Below are 26675 nucleotides of genomic sequence, written 5' to 3'. Positions count from 1 at the left end.
CGCTTGACTGCTGGTTTAATGGCTAGATAGATTCTTTTTCTTTAGGTAAGTCATATGTTGTGAAACATTGTGCCTCTCTGTCTGTAGCCTCAGGCTTTCATTATCTTGTCCATCTTGTATGCAGCTCATGAAGGTTCTCTTACTGATGATGGGAAAAGGCTTCTCAATATGTAACTTGTTTTTTGCAATGCTGCAGGACTACTTTCTGGCCCTACCTTGTGTTGAGCAATTTACAGCCTTTGTATGACTTGCATTCTTGTAGTTTAATAATAACCCATGACAGTAGCGCATTATTGAGAAGTAAACCTGCGCATCCACAATTAGAAGAACCTTTAACTTGTGCTTCAGGGATAAAGTGTAGTGTTCAACATGATAAAAGTAAGTCTACTTGCATCTGTTAAATAAGGCAGTGATCGTCAACTGGTGTTGATCTGGGCCAACATTACTGTTTGTAAGAAGCTGTAGTTGGCTCTGTTTTAAAGTTAGAGTGAAGATATTGGTATCATTTGAAACTAGATGACCCAGGGCATCCATTGGTACCAACCATGGACATTTTCAGAGGAGTCTCGTCTCACCTTAAGATATCTGAATGAAAATGGGTTCTATGGGTACCAACAAGTCTCCCCTTTACAGATATGCCAAAGTTGTGTTACTTCCATGCAGTTTTTGTCATGCAGTACAAATGTGTTATTTTTGCCTGTTCTAAAAATGGAGTATTTGATTTTTTCTGCATACCGTGGACCTTAAACGTTTTTGAGTTGCATAAACTGGGTATGATTGTAAAGCTCAGACTCTTGTGGACAGTTCTGAATTTCCCATGTTTCTGTTCACACTGATGTAAGCGTATAGAAATAACATTAATATTGTAAGAAAAGGAACATATTAAACAGTGATAGGCTGATTAAAATATTCGAAAGCATGGCCTCTGTCGGTGCTTAGAAATGTCTGGTCCTTGGACAAATGTTGCCGATGATCCCATTTGCATGAAAGTATTTTTGTTTCCTGCTTCCTCCTCCTAGACTATGAAATGGGTTACTTTTTGAAAATACCAAAATGATGCAACATTTAAGTTACGCTATGTTTAGAAGATGCAAAATAAATCTCTAATTTCCTTACAAGCCGTCTTTCATTACTCATAACCAGAGGTGGAAGAAAATAAGTTGAAAAATAAATAAGTTGTCTAATACATCTATTCCTACTCTCACTTCAAAGTAAAATGTGGCACTTCACAGAAGCTGTCACTTCCCTTCTTGTGAGCAGTGGTTTCTGTTGCTGGAGGTGGATAAAACTCTCTGTGTTCATATTTAGAGGCCAACTGCCTTCATAGCTCATTCTGCTGGTCCACCCCAGGGCTTTGCATGTAAGGGAGGATTGTGTTTGGCATACTGTGCCCTCACTGTACTCCGTGGCACCATCTTGGCCTATTTCTGCTATCTAATGTGCTGATTTCTTTCCTTCCTGTCTGAAGGGGTTGGACCCTTTTTTTCTTTTCTTTTTTTTTAACGAAGATGATTAATATTCTGTTCAGCACAAGACTGAAGAAGAGGCAAAAAAGATATTATCTGTAATTCTGATGAAGGAAAATGAAATGACACTCCTATCAGTAACACATGACACAGCAGTGCACTTAAAGGACGCCTCTGAAGGAACACTTTAATCTAGTCCACAACAAAAAGGAAAGTAGTTCAAAGGATACAGGGGAGGGATGGACTTCTAATCTCTTCCTTCCACATTTGGTTGGGTTTCCCTTAAGTTTTCTTTTATTTTACAGGCTAGGCCTACTTTAAATGAAAGCTCCTTCCCATAGGGCAAGGCAACATCATATATTGCAATATATTTTACCAGATTCCTTTTAGTAGTGACACAACGTGACATCATTTGCAAATGTCTTTTGGTGCTTTTTGGAACATATTTGCATGGAATTGCAAACTAGTTGCTGCCATTACCGGACAGCTGCCAACCATTCATCCATCCCCAGGCCGCCGCTGCAGAATGTATAATGGAAGAATAGCGTGTAGCATGTGTGGACATGTGTGGTTAATTTTTTAAGTTACGTGTGCGTGGTATATTATGTTGTGTTGCTGTGTATGTGAACTGTACACGCACTGATCTCGGACCAGTCCCAGCCTGGTCAGATGCGTACATGAACTGATGAAGCCTCTTGGATGAGAGGTGAAACGTCTTCCTAGACAAACAACCAGTCCAGTTGTTTTTGACTGAAATTGCTTTGAGGATAACGATGACCTGGACGAATGAGAACATTCACAGGCTTATCTGTACAAATGAATTTCCTAATAGTAGTGCCATACACGGAGGAAGCAAATATTTTCAAATGTATATTAAGAACAACTTCTAATTCTGTATAAATTATATCTATGGTATGCTAAGCCACCCCCACAGCGATGGAGTACCCTTTTGTAAATTTTTCGTTTTTAGGTAGCAAATAAAATTACACTCAACATCATTCTTCAATTTCTATTTGTCACACTTACAACATTTGTGCACAATATTTGTTGTAACATAATTATAGAAGTCCCACCCTGTGGACTCTGCTGCTATTTAAGTAAGTAGTATGTAAGTAACGTCTCTATTTATTTATCAATGTGCGTTGTCAGTACTGAACATTGTTCAATTAATTGTAATCGATCAGTTAAATAATTAGGTTTGTATATAGTTTGCAGAACGGGAGGAGGCAGGTTTTGTTGTCTAAAACAATATTTGTTGATTCATGAAAGTGTTTGACTTGTTTAAAAGTGTTGCTACTGGAAACAATCACGCCATGCATGATTACAGGATGTTTATTCACTGGTCTGTCTACTTTGTTATGAAGGTGTTGCTTTTAAGCACACCTTTGTTGGTTATTGTTGTAGGTCTCACTGTGTGTGTATAACTGTAAACTGCAACACCTCAATTTAGAGGCTCTGCTAAACTATTGGTCCTGCTCTGCCTGATAACGGCTGAATCATTTCTCACCAATCTCTCAGTTGAAGTTTGATTGCAAAGTACAACCAGATTGAATTGGAAAACACCAGAAAATGAGAAACTGAAGGTATGGAGTCCACAATTGGACTCTGTAGAAGTAAAGCAATTAACTACGGGGAAATTGAGGGGTTGAAGAAATTTGCTGGAAAATCTTCTGACAGGATATGATTGGCCTAGAGATGATGAGAGAAGAAACTGCCTGCTGAGGACTGAAATGAGTTGCTCTGCATGATTTGTACAATCCCACACAGGTTTTTCTCTTTTTTGTGCTACATTGCCACCAAATCATCTGCCAGAAGCTTAACTCTCCAATACCTTCATAAAGCCCTTTCAGGGCCTCTTTGCTTCTTCACCTAACTGTAGCCTCTTAGTCTGGCTTATCGCATGTACACTGTGGGTATGAAGATGGCAGGCATCTTTGCAGGTTTACAATATTCTAATGTAAACACAGCAGTAGCTAAACTGGAGAAGCACAGCCCATTTAATATATCTGGGAGATGTGCTGGACAGATAATTTAAAGTCAGCAAACTCCACTAAATCATTATGAATATGACGAATGCCTGTTCATCTCTATATGATAAACATTCCCTTTATTGACAAAAGAACACCCGTAGCGGGCCTAAGAACGTTTTTGCAAGATAAATAGAAGATTCTGATTCTGCCCTCTTGAATCATATATGATATTCAGTAAAGTGTATATGTCACAGTGACTTGAAAACCAGCAATTGAAACGGCATCACTGTTCTATTCAACCATGTTACTATACCCCCGAGGGCCTTTCCGGGGTCCTTGAGTCAAACACGTGGCTCAAACACACCAGCTATATAGATTGCCACCTCTAAATATTTTATTATGCTTAAGCATGTTTTGTAAGCTGGTTTACTTGAGCAGTATCTTCATTAATCTTTAATGGACCCCTCTGTGTACCGTGGCCTACTTTAGCCAATGAGAGCTGATGGCTCTAACGAAGTGTGCAGCTCTATAGAGTCAGTGTAGCATGTCCCTTTAGAGTTGGTGCCGCTTTGAAGTGCTTTAACGATAACACTGCAAACACAGTTCATTCTGAACAGTTGGATGTGGGCCCTTCTTTGGTGCCGACCCATTAGGAGGCTTGGCTTTTTATTTAGAGAGAGATCCTTTCTCATCTCGCTATGGTTGATCAGTAGCATAGTGGCGCATCGCTGCAGCGTCTTTGGTCCTTGTGTTGCAGTCCCTTTGTTCTACACTCTGGCCTCTCTCTCAATAGACAGACCTAGATCTCACTTCATCTCAGTACATGCTGCTCTTCTTCAGAAGTTAATGAACGGCAGAGATCGACTTTTCTGTTTACTTTGCAGATTTTTGTGTTGGACTTTGGAGCAGATATACATCCAAATTAAATCCTAAAACATTACCACCACAAACAATGTTATAGATACAGTTTATTAGAATCTTTTTTGGATCATCTGACATGTAAGTATCTGGCATCTCACCAACCTCTTGGTTTCTGAAGCAGCTCATAGATTGGCCTAAACCTCCAGGGAGCAATATTTTCATTTATTAAATCCTCAGCTCAAATGAATCTAAAATAGGATGATGGCACTGGTCCTGAAAGACGTGTGTGCCACAGTTTACAAGATGAGTGTGTCAATATGATTCAGTTGTGTGCATACTGTACTATAATAAAATAAAATAGCCAAACAAGAAATAAAGACAGCATAATGAGAACTGAGCAGTGAACTTCAGTCTTTCAGTTGTCATTTATCAGCCGTAGCCTCTTGGAACAAAATAAGATCACGCCTACACACTTCTTACTGCTGCAAAACAAGTTGGGCAGAGAATTGTCTCTCGTTCATTTGTTCCACCTTTTAACCATGCTATTCTTGTGCATAGAACAAATGCTACCAATCCGGTCTTAATTAGGTTCAAAATGCTTTTTATAAGCTGTGACAGCAACACTGGTATTGTGTGGGTGTGTGTGTGTGTGACATCACAAAATGTGGTCCTGGAGACAGCTACTGTAGCAGGGAGTATCTGTCTGTCTGTGGACAGAGTTTGTCACCGCAGTAGTGTCGTAACCGTGCAAGATACAGTCACAAAACTTTAAAGGTCTGTAGTTGAGATCAAAATGAAGGCCAAATTGGAAAATGTGTGTCATCTGAGCTTTGGTGTCAGAAGTAGTGGGTAGAAAGCACTTTATGCCTCTGGCACGATAACCTTGCCAAATGTAGTCACAAAACTTTACAGGTTTGTAGTTGAGGTCAAAATAAAGGTTGCGATATGTGTGGACCGAGCAAGGGCATGGAAAATAGTTTGGGAGGAAGTAGGGGAGGGGCCACTGCCCCACCACTTTTTACCCCTGGCCCACCACTTTATACCCCTACCCCGATTTGGCGTTGAGCTGGTATGATTGGTGTCCCCAAACCCTCCACATGTTCTGATATAAGGGATTTCTAGCCACTCCTTCAGGTATTTTGTTAGGGAATATTTTCAGGTAGATTTTTTTTGTAGTTTTCAGTTACTAAAAGTGTGGACACTGCATTTATATAGAATCAATTCTGTTTCACTCCCAAAAGTTAGGAAAACAATACTGATGCAAATAGCCTGAAACACCAGAGACATGTTCTCTCAGCTCTGTTTGCCAGTATCTTAATATCAGCTCAACCATCAAATGTTGTTACCCTGTATGTGTTTTCAGATTAAATGATTAATCAAAAGATCGCTGCATCAGTTCAAACCAATAATTGCTATATTGTCAAATAACTGCCCCACAGTGATAGCAGTAAAGTCCTGAGAAGACAAAAGCAGTTATTGGAGGCTTATCCTGAGGATGACATAGATGTCTGGCTTTACTCGTTCTCCTTAAAAAACAAAAATTCACCCCGAAGACAAATGTGGAAAAAAATAACAAACTGGTCAGCAGGAGGCTATCCCCAGCATAGAGCAAAGGAGTGAACACCCATATTGCCAGGGGTCCTGGGAACTGCAGCAGCAAAGGCCCAGCAGCAGTCAGTCATTACTCTGCTCTCCCACAGAGGAGCGATGGGGGCTGGGATGAAGCAGAACCACACACAGGTCACAGGGGCTGTAACAAGAGCCAGATGTGACACGCACTTCTCTCTGGCTTTTAAATATGATCATACACACACACGCACACACGCACAGGTTGAGGTATTTGAAGAATGGCAGCACTGAAATGGAAAGAACTTATATTTTAACGTTTACATGCGATAATAATAGTGGTTAGAATAATAGCAGTAGGCTGCAGTTTTTGATCATCACATTTTTGCTGAAGAAAAAATAACTGGCAATCAAATATGTTATACAACCTCTTGTTGGCATACATTACTAAATTATATATATGTGTATGTATCATCAAGGTACAAGGTAATACTCCCAAAAGATGGTCTTCGTACAAAGCCCTGAATGTGCTTCACAATTTTTTTTTTGTGGAGATTTATAAAACTGTGCGGCGCACATTTGCACACAATCTTTCCTTTATAAATACCGATAAATTCCCACCTGGGGTGAATTGTGCAGGGTTGATCTACGCCCAGTGTCATCCCACTTTTCCTCCCACTATCCACTATAAATTGTATAAGCTAAATAGCTCATGAATATGGACGCTGTCTTAATAAGGACGTTACATTGACTGGGGCGAGGAAAATTATGTCTGAATGGAGGTGCTTTTCAGAGGTGGAGCACTGCAAAAAGGTGTTGTTTGGAAACCTCAGTTGAGGCATTTCAAATAAATATAAAGAGAGCAAATGGCAACATAACTGCTGCTGTGAATCAACTTCACTCAACGTTATTATTTGTAGTAAAAATAATAATAATAATAATAATAGCATATTCACATATGAAATATTTAGGGCTATTTTAAAAAATGGAATAATATCACAGGCCTTAATGTATTTATAAAATATGTATGAAGTGCGAAAATAAATAAAGGATGATATTCAAGAGCATTATTTGCAACACGAGAGATCCTCACATCGACTACTTTAGATCTCAGAAGGGTCAAATTTGACTGAAAAGAGATGAATGTAATAATTTCCTGAATTTAGAAAATGATTGTATCTAACGAAATTTACCTTTTCAATTCATAATTGTTGGCCACTAAACTTTTTAACAACTTCAGCCAAACGGACACACCTGCCGACGTATGCAGTTCTAAAACTCAATTAAACATGTTAATAACATCATGTAAACTTGATAATTAATTCAAGCTGCATCTTAACTGCGTGCCAACAGTAAAGTCCTATTTTAGTATAGCCTATCCACAACTACAACTAGGCTTTGCACAGTGGGAAATACATTTGCTGCCAGTTATTTTATACTTAATGTGTGTTTTTCTCTGTTGACTGAGCTCTCTGTTCATGGTGTTTTCCATCAAGTATTGCTGATTCCCGAATCTTATGCCACTGCATATTTCTGCAAGGTTTTTGTGCGTAGCAAGCTTTATAAATGAGGCCCCTGGTGTCCTGGTAGTCGATAGATGCATATCAAGTAACTGCAACGTCCCTGGTTCAATTATGTAGCGGGACCTTTGTTTCATGTCATTTCCCAAACTCTATCTCTTGTTTCCTGTGATAAATAAAAGCCACAAAATGTACATATATATTTCTTTTAAATTGCTTCCAATATTTACAAATTATAATGTCCTCAGTTAGGATGCTGTAGAGTAGGGCCGGACGATAATTCAAGATAATAATTGATTGTCTTTCAATGGAATGTTATCATGATGAAAATCTGATGCTGAAGATATCATGATACACAATTATGGTGTCTAAATTGATAATAACAAGCACTCACCAATTCAAAATTTCTCTGAAAAGGAAATATTATCTGAAGATTGCAGTTTACTTTTTGAATCACATTATTTCTGTGCATGCATGTAAACATAGTCGGTGTAGAGCTGAAATAAAATATGTATATTTTCTATATTTTTCTATAATTTCACTTGAAACTGTTTGCACTGAAGTTATAAATAAAATGAAAAAAAATAATTCACACAGGACTGTACAAAAGCATGCTTTACCATGCTGTTATTTCATATAGACTATTTATTTATGAAACTGACAGAAAACATGCTACATTATAATATATATCGTTATTGAGATAACAAGAAATCACCTGTATCAGGATAGAAGATTTTGTCCATACCTCCCTGCCCTACCATATGGTATGCAGAAAAGAAACAAAAAGGTAAATATGGTTAAACATTTTAATGCAAGTTCATAAATTTATTCACAGGACATGCAGTATAAATCTGTGTGGAAAAATGAACACTTTACGGAGAGGAAGCCAATTCACAGGGCTGTTAAACAATGTACTTACCCATCTGCCCCAGTGGCCACGAGATCCGACTGTGTTTGTTCTGGGCAGCTTCCAGGTGCGAATGTGTTGCTGTAAAAGACAGAATGCTTACCAAATGTATTTACACAGGATTTATGTAGGTAAGTCCTTCATGGTTTCTCATTAAGTTTAATATGAAGTGCCTCAGGTCTAACAGATATCCCTCTGTTCATTGGCCGAACAGAGAAAGTTCAATTGTTAAGTTGGCAGCTGTGTTAGAGGTTACTGATCTGTTTATGGAGTTGGTTTTGGCTTGTATCTCATGTCATGGAGCACGTAAGGAGGACAGGACGCTCCTGCCTTTAACCGGGCCTACACGACCCAGCCTCCCTCCTCATGTGGTCCACACACTTGCAGACACGCACACACAAGCTGACCTGGGAGGGGGGGAGCAGTTGTTTGTGTTGCAAATTGAAAAGGGTAAGGGCTTGGATCTGATAAGCCTTTTAACAATGAAAAGGTGAATGTTTTAAAAGCCTATAACTACACTAATGGTGCTGTGTGGGAGGAATGCAGCATTTGGGTGGAGCTTTTTTATTTTATGATGGCTGCAAGTGATTTTTTTTCTTTGTAACAGGAGTCCTGCTAAGTTGTAACAGATCCGAGCTGACTGTTGTGCTGCAGTGTAGCAGAGATGCTGGATTTAGATTTCAGATCAGGTGTCCTTATCACTTATAGAGTAAGTTTAGCGCTGAATGCTGGGGGTGGAAAAACAGGTTTCTATGTAAGGTGATTCTGGTGTTGTGTTGTTGCACAACACCAGCATCACATTTTAAAGTATGATAATTATACTGTCTTCTTTCTGTCTGTGATGTACATGGTGTACAAACACACCCACGGTATGTTTTGTGTGCCTGCCAGTACACTGCAGTGCTACGAAATTAGAATCTAAAGAACGTCTTGTTTCTCTTATCGGTTGTATCTTCTTTCTACTTTGGCATGAATGACCTCAAGATGTTGATACAGTCGCTTTTATTCACATGCCTCGAAAGGAATCTTGTTAAAATACTGTGGCGATCATACAAACATCACTCTCTCCCTCTCTCCCTCTCTCCCTCTCTCCCTCTCTCTCTCTCTCTCTCTCTCTCTCTCTCTCTCTCTCTCTCTCTCTCTCTCTCCCTCTCTCCCTCTCTCTCTCTCTCTCTCTCTCTCTCTCTCTCTCTCCTTTTAAATTAATTTCAATAAATGGATTTCCAATCAAACATCAGGCTATTTCCTCCTTGCAGCACTGCACTCTTGAGTAGGTGCTTATTTGTTTTTGAAGGTTTCCAGTAATGTTTTGGTAACCTGCCAACTTGGCAGAAAGGGTTTTCTTAATATGCTAGAGGTATTTTTCCTTCCCTTTTGGAAAAATGAGTGTTTTTCTTTATCCAGAATGTTATATCTGTATGTCTGTTTTATTGGCGTGATAGGTGTGTGTGTGTTCTTCATTTTCAGTGGAAATCCTTAAAGTTGGGATGTTTGCGCTCGACAGTCAAGTGACAAACTCTCTGAAACATTTCTTTCTGGGTCATCTATCCATGTTGCAAAGGAAGTGGGATGTGTCACGTCCATGTACAGTATGGGTTGTTGGTGTGTGTTTGCGCGCCTGAGTGTTCATTAATATTTTGTTGCTGACTTGAGCTATTCATCAATGAGTTACAGTCCCCCCCACCTCATCATAAGTTTGTGAAATTGAATCCCTGGTGTCTGCTATTGAAGATGAAGCTCATCTTCCTTATTGTGTGTGGGATGATTTTGCTGACTGAACTGGATGCTTTATACAGTCAGTTTATACCTGTGGGGATTGTTGTCACCATGATGCAGTAATACATACGTACATATTTTGGCTCCTGGGAGGAAGACTGTGCAGTTTTTTTCTTTTTTGAAAAAAAAATCAATATTACAATCACAAGGATTACTTTATGGTTTTGTATATGGATGCATCTTCAACTAACTTTTCATTATTGATTAATTTGTCAATATTTTTTGATTAACCTATGAAATGATGATATTCAGTGATATGCAATTTGGAAGTACATGTTAGCATTAGCTTTATATAAATGACTTGCACTCTTAATCAGAAATGGGCCTTTTAATGCCTGTTACCTCCAACTGTGTGTAATTTCATTGAATTAAGGAAGGTGTTCTTACAAAAACCCTGTATCCATTCCTTTCATTTCCATTCATCTACAAATTTGTACCCATTCTTAGGAAATGTAACTTGACTCATCAGATGGTTTGTTGCACAGAACTGTCTGACAAGGCATCATTAGAAACTGACTGGGAAAGAGCAGACACTTTCAAAACATACCTGGCGGGTGACTGTATGAACCATCCGTCAAACTCTCTGCAAAGTCTATCAGGAGAAAAAGGAAATCAACTTTTTCGTCAAGACTAGCCCTCAGTGCCGTTCTCTTCTCTACGTGATGAAAAATTTCCAATTCTGTAGATAGATAGTTAAATAGTAGAAAATAGTCCATAAATCATGATGCAAATACAATTTTTTACTATAAACATGCAATGCACTAGAGCCGTAATTTGCTCAGGAGTGAACTGGACTCTCACAACCTACCTGCCATATTTACCACAATATACAAGAAACCAACTGCACATGAAACACTGAAGAGCCTGTTTCGTGAACATCTGTTTCTCTGGAGGCTGCTTCTGCTCAGGGAATGCTACCGATTTCTTGGACAGGATACTGTGGTGGCTAGAGTTGGTGAACCTCAGTGACTCGCTCTCATTCCCAGGGTGTGATGCATTGCTGTGGCACAACAGAGATACTCCAGCTCCCAGATTCCTTCAAGGCTTTCCCGAGTGTTTGGTGCTGCCATCCATTACCTTTCCAATATGCAAAGTAAACCAGGAGAACTGCAATTACGGTGCTCTGGAAAGAGCTGAGTCCTGTGCTGATTTTAGCTGTAAGGGAGCTTTCCCAACAAGTGGGTTCATGTGTTTAGTCCACAGAAAACAGTCAGTCTCCCACTGCTCCAGACCTATAATACTAGCTGTTTATGAAAGAATTTCTCTCTCCCCCCCAACACACACACACACACACACAACACAGCCTGGAACCTTCTATTATCCTTAGTTTGGTGACAGGTCGGCTTGTTTGTCTATTCTGGGAATGTTCTCCATTTTACTTGTTGTCCCAACTTACAGTAACTGTGAGACTGATGTTTCTGTAGGTTATAGGAAACATGCCTTGTATTATGTAGTAGTAGGAGTATTACAAGCTTAGTGAGAAATGAGGGGCAACTACAAACTAATGTGTGCCTTAAGGTGGCTTTGTTTATTCCGCTGTAGTAAATTTACAGCATGAAACACATTTATACCAAAATGTATGGATATAGAAATAATTAAAAACCAGTATCTATTTACAAGCTGAAATAAGTGTTACAAATGTGGCTTTAAAATCAGGGATCCAAGTCATCTCATAAATGACATATAAAACAGAGAATCTTCATAGATTGTTGATATTGCTGTCAGACTCTAAGAAAAGGTTGTGGCCGGCCTTCCTGTCATTGTCCCATCCACCACCACTGGACAGGACCCTTTAACAGAAAGGAATGTTCCCCTCTGGAGTAGTATGACCTGAAATGCCACCACAGGAGGCACGCACGCACGCACGCACGCAGAATGTATCAAGAACATTCAAGTAAATCATGTGCCAGTGTTTTGGGGAAGCAGTTGGGCGACTAAACATTTTTGGTATTATAGTAGGGGATATGAATCAAGGTTCTGTTACTTTGTTGCCTATTTTTCAACTAAAATGTTTTTTAGAAACGCATCTCCATGTACTGGATAGCTGTAATTTGAGATAGTGTGTTGCTCAGAGCTTCATCATTTCATTCCTCTGATTAGTTGTACATCCATCCAATTGCGTCCAGAGGCACTTTGTCCTGCATTGTTGATAATGAACTGAGGGAGTAATGCGCATTTGCAAATTAGTCTGGCGCAACGCTACGGGCTAAATATGTGATACGTCGCAAAAAATGTAACTTTCAAGCGGCATTTAAAATTTAATAACTGATATATTTATCTTTTTTCATTTTTTGGGGGGAAATGCTGGGAATTACTTGATGCAACAAAACTATGAACTGATAACAATGATAACGATTTAAACTGTTGTGCCCTAACAAGTGCATTAAAACTTACAGGAAAGTGAGGCAGCTGTCAATCCATCACTTTGTACACAACCAAAACAGTTGTGTGGGTGGACTTGAATTTGGAGAGACTGAAACGGGAGTCCTTCTGTAGTTGCCTACTATGTGGGTTTTGATTTATTGTCCAGTGTCGGATTCCACCTGTTGTCATCCCCACCCCAATCCTGTGTAAGGTCACTGCTAGTACCAAGTTATTTTGTAATGCTTGGCTCTGTTGTTTTCACTCTTACCTGCTGTGAGTGAAATTAAGGAGGAGGCAGGGATGGAGACTGGCTGGATGTCTATGTGCTCAGACGACGTGGAGCATCCTGTTTGAACGAGGACCCATCCAGCAATACAGTTGCACACCATCCTCTGCTGTTTAGTGGCCATCTTTACCAGTGTCCCTTTTTAGAGCTGTGCCGAACACACTTACGACTTTTCTCATTGTATTTCTGTGAGTTGTTTTGTCCTTTTCCAGGTATGTTCAACATAATATCTAAAATCCAGAGTATGGTTACTGAGAAGGTGACCAGAACATGAGCACAGGGGATGTATAAAGTTACCAGACGTTTGCCAGTCGAGTGTACGTTGAATGTCGGATGTTTCAGTGACAACAACATCCAAACACTGCTGTAGATCTACAGTGCAGAGACTAATGAAACAACTGAGAAAATGAACATCTGTGCATTTTAATTGATCAAATGAGGTCAAGCACACAGCTTCTCCAAACTGTAAAAATTCACTATCTGTGCTCACTTTTATGAGAACTTCAGTGTCTCTAAAACAGCTGCCTCCAAAGATTGTTGGACCGAAATATACACCAAGAAGACGTTCTCATAAAAATAGCTCAGCTCAGAGATACGCGCTTAGCACGCATCTTGAGAGGGCGTGCGGTCTGACATTGAAGTTAGTAAATTGAGTGAGATGGATACCGTGGTCATAATTGATTTTGGTAATTCATCTTGCACGTACAGCTTCCCGCTCATGTTGTGTTACCTAAACTGTATTAATGTAGGACTTGATTGTGATGCCAGAATCACACATAATATGCAAGGCAACACACTGAGTTATGTCTGTACGCTCTCCACTGTCTGGAACGAGAGTCTGATTGATATTATTTTGATGCTGGACCCAGCGCAGCTTTATTTGACAGGGAGCTGAAATAAAGGCTGCCATGTCATATGAGTTTAATGTTGCTTGACAAGGCAGTGACTGCTTTTCTTTCTCATAATGTAGATGAGAGCAGAGTTGTTTTGCTCCGCGCTGCTGTCTACTATGAATAATTCTGTGTCGTAACTGCTTTCAACATAGCTTCTCCCCGATTGCTGAATTATTTGGTTGGAAGAGCTCATTTGTTCATACTGCCGATGGGAATGGAAATTATGCATAATGTTGTTGATTGACATTCACCCACATAAATGAACACATCAATTTCAGATAAGGAGGAGCACTGTGTACTCTGTGTCACAGTGTGTACGGCAGCAGCTGGACCCAGGTTGTGTGCGGCTTCTATGTTGATTTACTTTCGTAAGATTAGAGAATGATGGCGTAAATAAACTGTGATGACCCATTGAAAGCTCAATCCAATTTCTCTGAAATGGACTCACTGCTTTCAGCTAATTTCACTTTCACTTAATTGCTATTGACAGTATTTCCACTTAGCTTCATTGTAAGTAAAAGAGTACTATACTGATTAGCTTCTACTCATTATTCCCAGGGCATTACCTGTATAACCATGTGGCCTTGTTTTATGCTGCAAGGACAAGCCATTTATATTTCATTAACTCATCTGTTTACCTGCTGCATCCATTTTTCAGATAAATACTTAAAGGTGGCCTTCAGAGTTTATTTGTACACAAAGGTTGTTTTCGTTGTGGTTCTCACAAAAATGCATTGTGTGTATCCTTAAGGTCTTACCATAGACTGTATAAAAGAAGCGGACAAAGCTCCTGTGATGTCATACATTGGTTTGTGGACTGCCGTTTCGAAGCCTTGGATTTGTGGCCACTTTTGGGGAGAGGGTGGTGCTAGGCTAAAGAGGGAAACTTTGCAAGTTTTGAATTGGTTGAGGCAAGTCATCCACTCTAAATGGGACCATAATTTACAAAATGTACAGTGTGCTTTATCGAAGATTTTACACTAGCGATTAGACTGTTATTAGGAAAATGTTTACTGAGGTAATACATCTGGTTGCTGGCCATTAGACCGAATGCAGGTTCAAGGCATTGGCTTCACTTTTCAGATCTGAAACCTACATCAATCATTTTTAGAGTCCATGGGTGTGCTACATAAGACCTGGGGGTAACATGCTTTGCCTGTAATACGAATTTTCATAGATATTGTGTAGACTACCTTCCCCTCAATAAGGAACATGCCAGTTATTAAGAAATATTGTAGAATTATTTTGTGTCTACTTATTTCAGTACTTTTATGTGCGAGCAGTGGCAGATTTCTGCATGTTTATCTGTGAAAATGATGTTGGATTTGAGCGGGGGTATTATTATAGAAACATTTAGCTACAGCTTGTAGTCTTTTTTTGAGCAAGACGAAAGCAGTGCAGATAAGTAATGACTGATGAGACAGCCTATCAGCTGGTCAGCCAATATGATGTGCTTAATCATTTTTCCATAGCCAAGTTGAGGTGAGCTATGCCAACTGGCAATGCATACCATATCAAAACAATCACAGTTGGTGTCATGTTTTGCTTGTGATGCTGTAAAATATTACAAAACAATGGAAAACTAGTTTTGTCTTCCTGAGGATTTGTCTTCCTCTCTTGCACACATCACCCATCATATTGTTGCTATCTTAGAAGAACAAACTCTGAAATGTTCTCTTTTTTTCTTTGCAAAACCAAATACTTTATTACAATCTCTTGCCCTCTTAGCCCTCATGCAACATACCACACTGCCAAAACTGAACCATAGCTGATCTCCGTGGAAACGGTGATAACAAACAGTCTTGGAGGGCTTCCCCTCTTCCATCTGTGTGGTGGATCTTGCTTTGTGATCCGTCTTTCTTTCACCCCACTTCACCTTCCGTGCAGAGAAGAGGAGCACAATGAGTCGGAGGCTTTTTGTAGAGTGAGGGGGATCACAGACTGTTATGTGTGCAGCCTTGGGCGTTGGCAGCAGTAAGATGAGGTTGTGGCTCAATTTCATATGAGCTGAGTGCAGCGGGGACATGCTAGAATAACCAAACCAACAATGATAAGAAAAATACAGTGTGTCCAGAGTGTGCAACTTGACAGATGCATATTATACCTACTTCTCTCTTTTTACCTAACAAAGGAACTACTTTTTTTCCTTTTTTATGAGGGCATTTGTCTTTCTCCCACCAATATGGGATCATTATGTCCTCTTCACATTTTTCTCAAAGTCACTCTCAGAATGCTGCTGGGCACCACCGGGACACCGTCATGGCAGTCCATTAAATTGAAGTGCAGAAGGGTTTGCTACATGTGGTGGGTGCCCAGACAACAGTGCCTGGTCCTCTCTGGATGGAGGAAAACAGTGATGGAAATGTTTTTAGATGGAGAGGTTGTTAGGAAATCAAGAGTGCAGCTTCCTGACATGGCCCCTGTGGTCCTTCATTAGGATGGGAAGATCCAGTTTGGTATTTCTGTCCTGCAGCAGTGCTAAAGGAGTAAAGAGGGGAGATAAAATTAGATGCCAGAGTTGAATCTTATTAGCTCCTGTCCCACTGACGATCACCGTGCGTGCGTGCGTGCGTGCGTGCGTGCGTGTGTGCGTGTGTGTGTGTGTGTGTTTTAATGAGATGATATAGTTAAAAGGAAGACTTTTAAAGTTAAAGTACGTGTGTCCTTGCACTCTCTGCATTTATAATCCAGGTAGTGAACTTAACTTTATAGAAAGAGACTCAGCTGTCAAACTCATCTTCAATGAATGTTACCCTTGTGTACACCTCCCAAACTGGCCATAAAAATCCCGCTCAAATCCTGCTTGAAATCTCTCACGTGACCAACTTTTAAAATGGAACAGAAATCAGATGAGACTTAAAAAATACCCCTGCCTAATCATTTAATTCAGTGCTGTAATCTGCGGCTTTGCTCATACTCTGAGACTCACAGCTGTATTAATATCACTGCTCATGCTTATTCATCAGTGCACATTAATTCCGTCCAGCCCAGGATTTTATGCAGCGTGCTTTCATGTCTTCTTATATAATGCCGTTTATTCCAGCGCTCCTGGCAGGGAGCCCTGGGGGGCTGAGAAGCAGTTTAAATGCCAATAAATTCATGGTAAATCTTTCCTGTCTTTCCCGTCACTGCCACTACTTTGTCCTGCTTGATGCAGAAATAGCTTACATACTGCAAATCCAGCCCATTTACATGCGATGATGTTTTTTACTTTAATTTGTTAAAATTTTCTTTCATCATTATTATTATCTACTACTCAAAAAAGTGATTATTGTAGAAAACGTTCCAATAAAATCTTAGAAAGAACTTCCACTGGATTCGTCTAGTTATAATTATTTTCAGCCTTTGTAGTAGCTGCATTTCCTTTTTGTCTGTGGTAGTTTTTGTCATATTCTGCCTAAATCTGCATAGCCTTTTGGCCATAGTGCAGAAAATACAGGATAACCTGCACTTGACCTACGCATAGGTATCAAAAACCATTGGGGTGGGAGAGAGAGAGGGGGAGCCATGCAGCAAAGGGCCGCAGGTCGGAGTCGAACCTGTGGCTGTGGATTAACCGCTTGGTGGAAAAATATTTTTTTGTTCTTACTAGACTTTTATTGTTAGGCTATAAAGTTTTATGCTATAAAAGCAACTGGTTAATTAAAAGGCACCTGAATACAGGAAATTACATCTACGGACAGGAATGGTCCCACACACTTTTTTTTTTCAGATGCCCATGTTTGATTGACATCAAACGCATCACCGTGATGACAGCCTTTTGTACTTTGTTCACAGCCATTGAATAAAAGACACATTTTTGAAAAGTGTCTCTCTGTTCTGCAGTTTTGAAAACTAGAGTCGATCAAAATGCCAAATGTGTCAGAAGTGAAAAATGCTTTCCCACTTTCCTGATCTTTTTCTTTTTTACACTAGATGTTGGTAATTTAACGGCACTGTTTAATAATGATCCAAAACCCCAGATTACCTTAGGTCTTCCCCCATGGTATCAAAACCAATCATACAACTTCCACTACCAGTGATCAACATGCCTCAGTCCTGATCGAAAACTGCTTCCTCTCTGTCCCTCTCCAATTTCCTCAACCTTAGTTTAGCTCCTTTTTTTTCTCTCCCTCTCTCTCTCTCTCTCTCTCACACACACACACACGCACACACGCACGCACACACACACACACACACACACACACTAGGGTAACTCTCGATGGATGCAGAATTCCTCCACTAATGAGGATGAGCTCATCAAAGCATCTGCACGAGAGTCAACAACGTGTTTCAAGTGATTATCTCTTAACCGTTCATATGATTGTAATAGGGCGACCTTTGATTTACAGCAGACTGATCATGAAAAGTTGTTTGTTTCCGGCTCTTAACAGATTTATCAGACAAGTGGGATTAAAGATTCTGTGAAACTGATTACATAGCAGAAGACCCAGAAATGTCTCAAAAAGTACACCGCACAAAGTGGAGTGATTGCGCAGGGTTATGGCTTTTATTCCAAGATATATCCATAATAGAAATGGTATACAGTTGCTGAAAAGCTTATATTTGAATTGATCCTTGAGTTTTCATTTTATTTTCTAATGGTAATTACTATGTTATCAGTTTGGTCAAATATTTAATTTTAAACAGCCAGTTAAATTTGAATATGTATTATATGATATTTTTTATCAACAAATTCAAGTTAAACTGTTTGTGTATTTATTTTTAGGCAGACAAGTTCAGCATATGGTTATTGCTAAATGAATTGTTTGTCCTGCTTGAGCAGGAATTTTGCTCTGTTATTTAAGATTGAAAGGTTTAATGCATCATCTCCCCTTTAAGGACCACATGAGTTAGAGTATCTGTCATTCTCAGTCTGAACAGGTTATGCCTGAAGACCTTTTTCCACTGAAGAACTGGATTAGTTTGATGGATTTTCAAAGCTCTGCAGTGGCCTGAGAGGTGATTACAGATAAATAAATTCCAGAGTTTGAAATGCTTATGAAAATAATGTGTTGCTTGAAGAGTTATGATCAAAGTCACACTGGCAAAAAGTAATACACAAAGAAAGGAAAGCTGTTGCACAAATATGGATGTACTTTGTTTTTGACTTGGTGAAGAAGAAAAAACATAATGTGCGATTGATGACTCGAATCTTGCACTTGACTTTTCTATCGTGGCAAAAGATGAAAGGTTCAGGAATCTGACTAATCTGACGAAGCCACTTTTGTGCGTACCACACAGCAATGCATCTTCAGAGAGGGTGTTCAGTAGGGTTAGAAAGGTAGGGACAGAGAGAGAATGAGCAAATTTAATTTGAAAGCATTGCACTTTCAACTACAATAAGCAGAATTAAAAGATGAAATAAAAGTAAGTATTAGAATTATTAAGTATTATACATATAGTATACGTTTTTTTGTTATTTTCATTGTTTTAAAGTCACCAGGATGCGGGCAACGACTCGTAATAGAAAGTCTATTAGTGTGGAAGTGCAAGATGTTGAAAAATTCCCTCTGATCTCAGTTGGCTCTTGTCTAAAGGAGCACGTCTCTGCTCTGAGAGGTTATTTTCAAAAAGGACCTCTCAGACTGAGGTTTCACTGCCTCACCTGCTGATTGCACCTCCTCTCAGGAATGATTCTTTGAGATGACACCTGACTCCACCCTAAGGCTAAAATTCACATCTCACACAGTCAGTCAGTTCTGGTCCAGCGGGGGAGTGAGAGTGTTCGATCATAGGTCGAAGGGTCATGACTATTCTTTCCTTTTACCACGTCAATATGTTTTTTCTTTTGTCAACAATGGATATAGAGGGCATAAACATTTTTTTAGACGAAGCAAAAGGGAAAATATCCATAAGCACGACTGAATATCTTTGAAATAGCTAATCACGTCACGTTGTCTTTTTTTTTTTTTATCAGACAGGCAATCACTCTGTGCTCTGTTTACCATTACTTCTAATTTTATAACAGGGGGAAACAACAAAACAGAGTGGTTGCCTGTCTACTTCTCAAATCTATTGACTTTTCTGTAATTAATTATAGTATGTACTGACTCTTTTCAACCTCAGTAGTGGTGCTATAAGGCCTGCTTAACTGCATATGTTTGCAGTCTTGTGCTTGTCTGATTTTACCCTTGCATCACCACAAAGACCTTGCTGGGAAGAGTTAGTTATCTGAGGACAGCTTCCATCGACCCGTGAGCGAAAAGCCCTGCAGCAGTTCTGCCATGACACTATAAACTTTTTACATGCTCATCCACTCCATAAAGTCGTGGTGTGCTGCAGTGGATGAGCTGTTGTATTAACTCAGAGACCCAAGGAGGATGGAGTATACAATAAGATGATATTCTCCCCATTTTTACGACTATTAAATTGTGATCTCAGAGGATTGCGGTAAATTTAAGTAATATTTATCCTAGCTGCACATCATTGACATTTACTGTGTTCGTACAAGTTAATAAGTAGTAAAAATGTCATTGGGTTTGCAAGCATCACATTACACCACAGTGGGATTCTGTCAACAGTAAAGCTCCGGCAGTGTTGCCAGCAAGTAAACATTCACTTTTCCCTGAAATCATGCAGATACCCTTTTACCAAAAGTTAACAGGAAGTCTGAGTTTAATCAAATATGATAGATAGGTTAAATCTTCACACTCATGGACTTACAGACTGTGGGGCGCGTTCTTGGTCTGTGAGGGCTGACCCGCTGTCTAATCGTCAGGAGGGCTCTCTAGCAGATTGACTTTCTGAACACACATCTGAACACGTTAAAAAAAAAAGGTAAACAAGAAGGATTGGCATGTGGGTGTTCAGCCTGGCATATTAAATTTACACAGGTATATTAACATTCAGGATTTAAGATGGTGCAAGCGCACCTGGATTCTTCATTAACCTTTTTAATAATGGTGCTGTTTTGACATGGATTATAAAATCTAAAATTATAATTATAAAATGTTTTGGCGTCGTCAGGGTAACGTGATATGCCGTAGACCACTCCACGGAGTTGACTGATATCAGACAGAAGTTTACTAGTCGCACTCCTCAGCACTGTCCATACAGTTCATATTGACAAAAGCATAACAAGACAATCGAATATTCTGAATCAGAATATCGGCTGCATATTAAACAGACCTCCTTATCTTAATATACGGCCTGCATTTTTTGGGATGTTTTCCGTGCTGCAAGCTAGCCGTTGCCTTTCTTCTCCTGTGAGAGTACCTGGAGCTTAACCCTAGTATCACTTGCTGAGCATTGCCAAAATGAAAGTTCAGAAACATCAGAAGAGTCAGAAGAGTGGAAACAAAAGTTTCTGGTCGTTAGGTTACCACAGCAACTTCAGCGTTTTCAGAACAATGGTGACTTAACTTTTCAAAACGCAGTGATGGAAAATTATGTAAATATAATTACTTTCGAGTCCCTAGACATAGAAGACAGTACTTACTTTTTTTCTTAGTACGAAGCAAGAACAAGGTCAGGTGCCAGGACAAAGGGAGAAGTGGTACTAAAGCATTCTGCTGAGAGGTCCTCAGGCTCCGTAACTCGAAAATCTTGACTTGAAGGGGACCTTTGTTTTGTTGGCGAGCCACGGTGTAGAAGAAATGAAGACTGGGTGTTTGATAGTAAGGTTTCAGAAATGGAAAACGCTAATCATCGGCAAACAGCCGAGCACATGGAACAATGTTATCTGATGTATGCAGAATAATTCATTTTCTGTACAGATCAACGTGATGGAATAATAGTTCAGACTTAAGGAGATTTAATATTTTCAGTGGAAAGCCAAAAGTGAGGGATTGGTTATGAAATGGTCAAGAAATCATTCTGCAAAAGTATGTGCCCATGCAAAGGGGATATAATGTCTAGGTTGTCTGCTGATATAGTTGTGATAATCACATGATTCTCAGTGACCCCTTCAGGAGTAATTAGTGGCTTTTCTACACTACTACCCTCAGTGAGCCACAAAACATTGAACAACAACTACTTTATGTTATCTGGGCTTAAACTGAGTCCTTCTGACTCCCCTCTGTAGACATGGAGTCACTGGGGTATTTCCCAGCTGTCATCCCTACTCAAATGCACCATATTTCAGCATCCTATTAAATCCGCTTGTTTTTGTCAACACCATTTAATAGACTGATCTAACTTCTTCAGAACAATCACGGTAAAGCGTGGACTCTGCCAAGAATCATAATCTGTATTTACTCTATAAACACAGTAGAGGAATGTGGCCCGCAGCTGAGAATGAACAGTGTGTTGATAAATAAGGTAGCTTGTGTTTGCCTTATAAGGTTTAATAAACTTAATAGTTTATTTCTAGATGATTTAGATGTATTTAGACAACTTTTCTGCACACTTCACCTCCACCTCTGTACACCTCTGAAGTGCAAAGGCTACCAAAACTGTCGAATTAGCTTAGGTTCTTATCAGGTACACACATAGATGCCAAATAAAACTAAAGGCTAATGAGTAAGGAGAGACAGATTGACTGATGTGGGATGAATAAAGAAGGGAGGAAAACAATGAGAAGAAACCATGCAATGACTAAGCATAGTTTGGCAGAAAGGCAGACCAGCTGTGCAGACCCATTTTTTCAGGTGTACGGGGGCAGCTCAGTCCTCTCTGCCCTCCTTAACAAGAACTGCCAGTTACCTCCAGCTGCCACTGTGGCGGTCTGTGCCCCTGTCCTACCCATTCACCGCACTGAGTAATTAGACTCCAGCCTCATTATATAAACTGGTTGCTGAACTATTTTAGGAGGCTATTTCGCTTGTGCCTGTATAAGTCTCATTTTCTCAATTTATCTCAACCTGCTGTTGCACAAACAAAATATGGTAATGCCCTACATCCAGATGCCTCTAAATCAAATGCAGTTAAATGTCCAAAATGAAAGCAAATGTGTCATGATTGATGTGAAATGTATCATGACTGATGTGTCCGTAGTGAAACTGAAATAATGGCCTCCTCATAAGTGGGATTTTCAAAATCCACTGGCTTTGTTCTTGACATTCACAGCTCCATATGGAAAACGGTTCCATATCACTTTATTGCAGCCCCCCAAATCTCTTTACCACTTTGTCTCCAGACATTGTGTGGCTCTTTGTAAAACATAATTGTGTCAACAGTCACAGGAGATGAGACATCAGACCTTTTCGATAAGTGCTTTCCCACAAGGTAAATTTGGCAGGCGGGGTGGGAGCAAACATGCAAACAAACCAGCAGACAGTAATTTTCCGCTGTCTGTTACCACGCATTTTAATGAGGTTGATGGATTAACGCTTCAGTTCAGTAATAGGCCACTCGGAGAGCACCGGTTAAGCCTGCTCTGCTCAATCAGTGCCCAGCTTATTGCATCTGTAATGGCCAGTCAGTTCTGATCCTTCTGTTTCCACATCCCTTTTTCCATCTTGAATGTCTTTGTCGTAAACTGCCCTTTTTTTTCCAGTGGAAAGCAGTTAAGTCCGACAGAAACATTGTCGTCCTGAGATTAAATGGTCGAAAACATAAGCTCTTAAGTGTTGTTGCTGATTGCCAGATGACAACTGAGCTGCAGGGGTAACCATTTAGCAAACTAGAATAGACTTCATGTTGTTGAATGAGGTGAGTGTGTGTTTGCATATGTTTGATACAGTTGAGGTGTTTTTAATGTGAGGTGACCTCTGTCCCTGTATGTGTGTATATCTGCATTTATGCATGTGTATAAGGTGTATTTTTGGTCTATCTTGGAGCAATTCTCTTTCCAGTCTGAGGCTGCTCGGTTTCTACTTGGAGGGAAGTTGTTGTAATTTTCCCATGCAAAATGTTCTATCTATCCTAAAAATCTACTTAAGCAAGTCAGCGTAGACATCTAGACATTAGTTGGCCTGGAAGTTTTAGGAAGTAATTGTGCACTGTTGGACAAGCCTTGAGTACTGTACATTGTTTTTGCATCACCAATATATGACTTACAGAGCATTTCAGGTGTTATCTTCTAATAAAGTATTATACCCAAATCTCCCCACCAGTGAGGGATTTCCAACATTGACAACCTCGAGATTTTTGTGAGCTGTCCACACTTTACAGATCGCTATATTTAAAAGTGAAGACAATAATTAGTACAAAAAGTAAACGTGAACCATGGGAAGTGCCGTGTCTGTATTACAATCTGTACAATTTGAGATATTGGGGTTGGTGTCTTTTGCAGTGGATTGCATCATGCAATTTCTAACAGAACAATGAGTTTCAAATTAAATTGTAAATTGTTTTTCTGACAAAATCATGCTTTGTTGTTGCCTTCAAAGACTGACATTATGTTGTCTATGGGAAATTATATCTCATAGAAAATATCTCACATCAACAAAATGGGCCCAGAAATACAGGATTCAAGACCAATAGCTGCTTTAAACTGTGATGAATCACGTTCAAAAACATTTGCTGATGAGATAAATCGACCTTTGGTGTTTTGGTCTAAAGTATATCTTTCCAATGGTGGTAGCGTATTTAGAGTTGTTTAATGGACCATGCCACTCTCCACCCATGTCTTTGATCACTGTCCCACCTCCCAGACTCTTATCTTGGCTAACACAATGAGCCCACTACCTGCTTCTATTCTTCTATTCTTTGGAGAAAGGGACCGGCGGCTCAGCTAATGCTTTTCGATGTCAGCTTCTGTCCTCTTTTTATATCCTGCATTTTTTCCCCGGCCTTGTTCTTTACTCACTCGCTCACTCGCTCACTCGCTCACTCGCTCACTCGCTCACTCACAGAATTGCAGTGGTGGTGGTGGTTCCACCTCTTAGCTGAGTACTGTAAAGTGTGTCTTCCCTCTTGGTTATTGCCTCCCCTTTTGTCCACTGGCTTTGTGTGCCAGGGCTTTTTGTGTCAGCCAGGCTGGAATCGGCCTGTTTACTGTGATTAAATGGGAGCAAAGGAGGTTGGGGGACTGAACCGTGGCTCTTTTTAGAGTGAAAGAATGCAGTACACACTGCAGTACCTTAGCGCTACATCAACCTGCACAAAAGCAACCCAGTCTGTTGAAAATATGTATAGATTTCTATCCTTTTTATGTGTGTTTGCTGCCCATAATTATATTTACTTCTCATCTAAAATACATGTGCTGTGATAATTTTGTTTATGACTCTCAGGCATATCCCCATTTTCTCCTTAGTGAAATCATTAATTAACAATTTGGAGCATATGGAGCTGTTAACACCACCTGAGCACTTCATCGTCGACTGCTAATCACAGTATTTATCTCTCATGTTTGCCTCAGTCTAGATTAGATTAGATTTGCAACATCACCACAATATATTAATCTATTAATTTTTCGATTGAATAATCAATCAAAAAACACACAAAAGAAATGAAAAACATTTACGAGACTAATTAGCTTCTCTTTGTTGTTTTACAGGGTTTTATAGAGATATTCGATTCAAAAGGTTTTTGCCAGAGGGGGTTTTGGATATCTCTTTTCTATCACTCCATAAATAACAAAACACTGGTAACAGGCTTAAAAAAAAAAATCAATTTTCACCATTATATATGAACAAACCCCTCTGTAAAAACATTCGTAATATAGATAGGAATGTAACTGTAAAGTTTGGTGAATGCAAGTGCTACTGAAAGATTTCTGGCTCAGAGTGAGAAAGAACTCATTTTGAGAAAACAGCCCTAAAGATATGTATTCCATACATTTTGCAACACACTACAAGTGAATAGGGTAACTATTGTTAACTAATAGATAAAACCATGAAACTTCCCCACTGATGACTTACTTTTTTCACTCAGTTTCTCCCTTTTAATTGACTAATTATTTGTTCACATGTGTAGATTCACGCTATCAAGTCGTCTCCCTCTGAAACTGTTCAGCTGTAATGTGGAGTGCTTTTCTCTGCTCGCACAACATATTCTTTGAAGTAAAGTGTGTCACCGCCCTATTAATGACCTTGATTACGCAGTGGTAATAAACTGGACTGAGCACAGAGCATTATGGGTCTTGTGTCGGGTTTGCCGCAGGGGAATATGTAAGTGTGTCGGTACCAGGAGTTGGAGAGGGTTATTGGGAATGAAAATGGAAATAAGCTTCTTTAATTGTAAGTTCACCCTTTACTGAGTAATACAGCTCATTAGCCTCACTCGGAACCACAACATGCAGAGAAAAATGATTTTCAGCTGCAAGTATGTAGAGATTTGTTAACCACATAGCACCTGGGTAGCTAATAATGGATTTACTGTGCTGTATTTATCCATTTATTTATTGATGTATTGCATGTTTGGATCCCGGCATCTACATTGGCCCAACTTCTCTGTGTAAATAAATGTGAAGGTCAGATGTCTACATGCATGTTTCTGGGCTACCTATTTATTGCATCATCAGCCGAGTACCAAAACTGAATTCAGCTCTTTAACAAGATTATTTAACGTGTTGTTTTGATGGCTTCATGCATTATTTGATAATGCAGCTATGTATTTTCCAGTGCTTTGTACTGACTGGTATTCTGTACGCAACCATTTTGTATTTTTGACATGGTGGTTTAGTAGTAGGGTACTAGCACGACCAGAGTCATGTCATACTTCATTAAAGCCATTATCAGATCCCAAGCTTTTCATCAGATTACAGATTCAAATGTCCTCATGTGAGAACTGATCATATCTCTTTGTCTTTCCAGGTATTTGGTGATTATTATCACTTCCGGCATCGTACAGTGGTGAAGAGATCGCTGAGTGATCACCGGGGGACACAAGTCCGTCTACAAAGAGATCCCAAGGTAACACGTTTATTTCGGGGCGATGATTGATGAACTGTGTGTTCATGGATGTGGATGAGGTGTATTGATGTTTTGGAGTATGCTGTGGGGAGGAAGTGTGGGTGTTGTGGCTCTATTTGTAGTGTCAACCATGAGTGGTGTTTGTGGTGTTGCCATTAGTGTAAGGATGACATGCTCAGAGCTCTTTTCTCGCCATTTAAGAGAAAAAGGGTACTGAATCAGGTATTTGGAGTAATTGGATTTATTCGGCATTTGACCCAGCAAACACAGAGTTCATCCTCTCTGGCCTTTGATGGATTATAAAGCTTTTAAATACTATTTTACATATGTCATTTTTTTAATTTAAC

At 39.6% G+C, this 26675-nt stretch overlaps 1 protein-coding gene across 2 annotated transcripts in view; it reads left to right on the top strand.

The window, feature by feature from the left end:
* The window catches only part of furina (furin (paired basic amino acid cleaving enzyme) a), an 80496-nt gene that overhangs the window by 13629 nt on the left and 40192 nt on the right, over positions 1 to 26675 (top strand). For both annotated transcript variants that reach the window (XM_083912482.1, XM_083912481.1), the window contains exon 3: positions 26230 to 26328. In XM_083912482.1, coding sequence (XP_083768608.1) covers positions 26230 to 26328 — 99 coding nt within the window. The remainder of the gene's footprint in view (positions 1 to 26229; positions 26329 to 26675) is intronic.

Source organism: Echiichthys vipera (assembly GCF_963691815.1).
Source record: "Echiichthys vipera genome assembly, chromosome: 1".
NCBI lineage: Eukaryota > Metazoa > Chordata > Actinopteri > Perciformes > Trachinidae > Echiichthys > Echiichthys vipera.
The sequence above is the reverse complement of the archived record's forward strand: the minus strand, read 5'-3'. Positions and strand labels throughout refer to the sequence as shown.